The 1,321-nt window shown below is 27.9% G+C and overlaps 2 protein-coding genes across 2 annotated transcripts in view; both read right to left on the bottom strand.

Annotated features, from left to right (window-relative positions):
• Nucleotides 1-238: 238 nt before the first annotated feature.
• Nucleotides 239-1,069, bottom strand: ENU1_108690 (ankyrin repeat protein, putative; the record flags this gene model as incomplete). The annotated part of the gene is made up of 1 exon (XM_008859494.1): nucleotides 239-1,069. The coding sequence occupies one exon, from the start codon at nucleotides 1,067-1,069 to the stop codon at nucleotides 239-241; it is 831 nt and encodes a 276-aa protein (XP_008857716.1).
• Nucleotides 1,070-1,169: 100 nt separating this feature from the next.
• The window catches only part of ENU1_108700 (ribosomal S17 protein), a gene marked incomplete at both ends in the record, with an annotated part of 369 nt that continues 217 nt past the window's right edge, over nucleotides 1,170-1,321 (bottom strand). Inside the window, one exon of the mRNA XM_008859495.1 lies at nucleotides 1,170-1,321. This exon is cut by the window's right edge and continues 217 nt beyond it. Coding sequence (XP_008857717.1) covers nucleotides 1,170-1,321 — 152 coding nt within the window.

The following is a 1,321-nucleotide window of genomic DNA, read 5'->3' on the forward strand; positions in this document are numbered from 1 at the left end:
ATATCTATTAATTGACCTTTTTTTAATATACTTTTCTAATCTAATGTTTCTTATTCATTTTGACTCAGAACATATTTACATTAATCAAATAAATAATTCATGCTATGTGTATAAGTTAATGAAATTCATCAATTAGCTATTAATACAGGTAGGCTATAAGTTTTAACTTACATTAAGACAAGAGAAGTTATTAATAAAATATAACAAACCAAAGTGAAGGTAATAAAAAATAACATAATTAGTCTTGTCTCAAAATAGGGTGTATTTCTCCATAGTGCATAGTCTGAATAGGAGTTTTGTTTAATAAAAGAATTGGATCTTCTCTGCCTATCATCAAGTCATCAATCATACTCTCAAACGCAAAGTAGTTATTTCCTCTCATAGCAATAAAAATCAACTTAATCATTTCTCTGTCTTTCATCTGAACAGCGTCTTCAAGTGGGATATGACCAAATGAGTTACGTTGAGTAGTTCTAATTCCATTGATAAGAAGAACTCGTGCAACATTTAATGAATGATAAGAACAGCAAATATGAAGGGCATTATTATTGTTAAAATCAACAGAATTGATATTAATGTTATGCCTGAGAATTTCTTTACAAATAAGAGCCATTCCATAACGGGCACAGTAATGTAACAAACTCTCTCCATTTAAGTCTGGAGTTGAATAATTAAAATTTTGTAACTTCATAATTTCAAAAGCAATGTCATTAAATCCTAATTGAATTGCAAGCATCAAAATGTTTTCACCTTTGTGGTTAACATGATTTGGACTTAAACCAAGATCTACCAAGAAAGATATCATACCAATTTGCCTAGCCATAACAGCAATATGAAGTAAGGTGTTTCCATGTTTATCTTTATTAATTAAGTCATTACCATTGTCCAATAAATCTAATACTAAAGAAGCATTTCCTTCAAATACTGCCCTTCTCATTTTTTCATCTTCAGTTTCAAATAATACATTATATATCTTTTCTGCATATTTTAACCAAGAGTATTTTCCAGGAGGTGTAGTGGTATCAGCAGGTTGATCATCTTTAATTATAACAGTTTCTTTTTTTAACATTTGAATAACAATAATAAACAAACCATTCACTATTAAATATAAATTGTCTATTCATATTAATAAAATTATCTAATCAAAAAAAAAAATCTAAAGAAACACTTCAAAAGGATAATTTAATTCTTCTTGTTAATTGGCATTCCAATTGATTCAAGCATTTTAAGAGTAACTGGATCAGCAGTAATCTTTTCAATATTAACTTCAGATTTTTCTGGGACATAATTGTCTCTTCTTTCTCTTTCTTCTTCTTGAAGT

The sequence above is a fragment of the Entamoeba nuttalli genome (genome assembly GCF_000257125.1).
Source record: "Entamoeba nuttalli P19 unplaced genomic scaffold asmbl_4648, whole genome shotgun sequence".
NCBI lineage: Eukaryota > Evosea > Mastigamoebida > Endamoebidae > Entamoeba > Entamoeba nuttalli.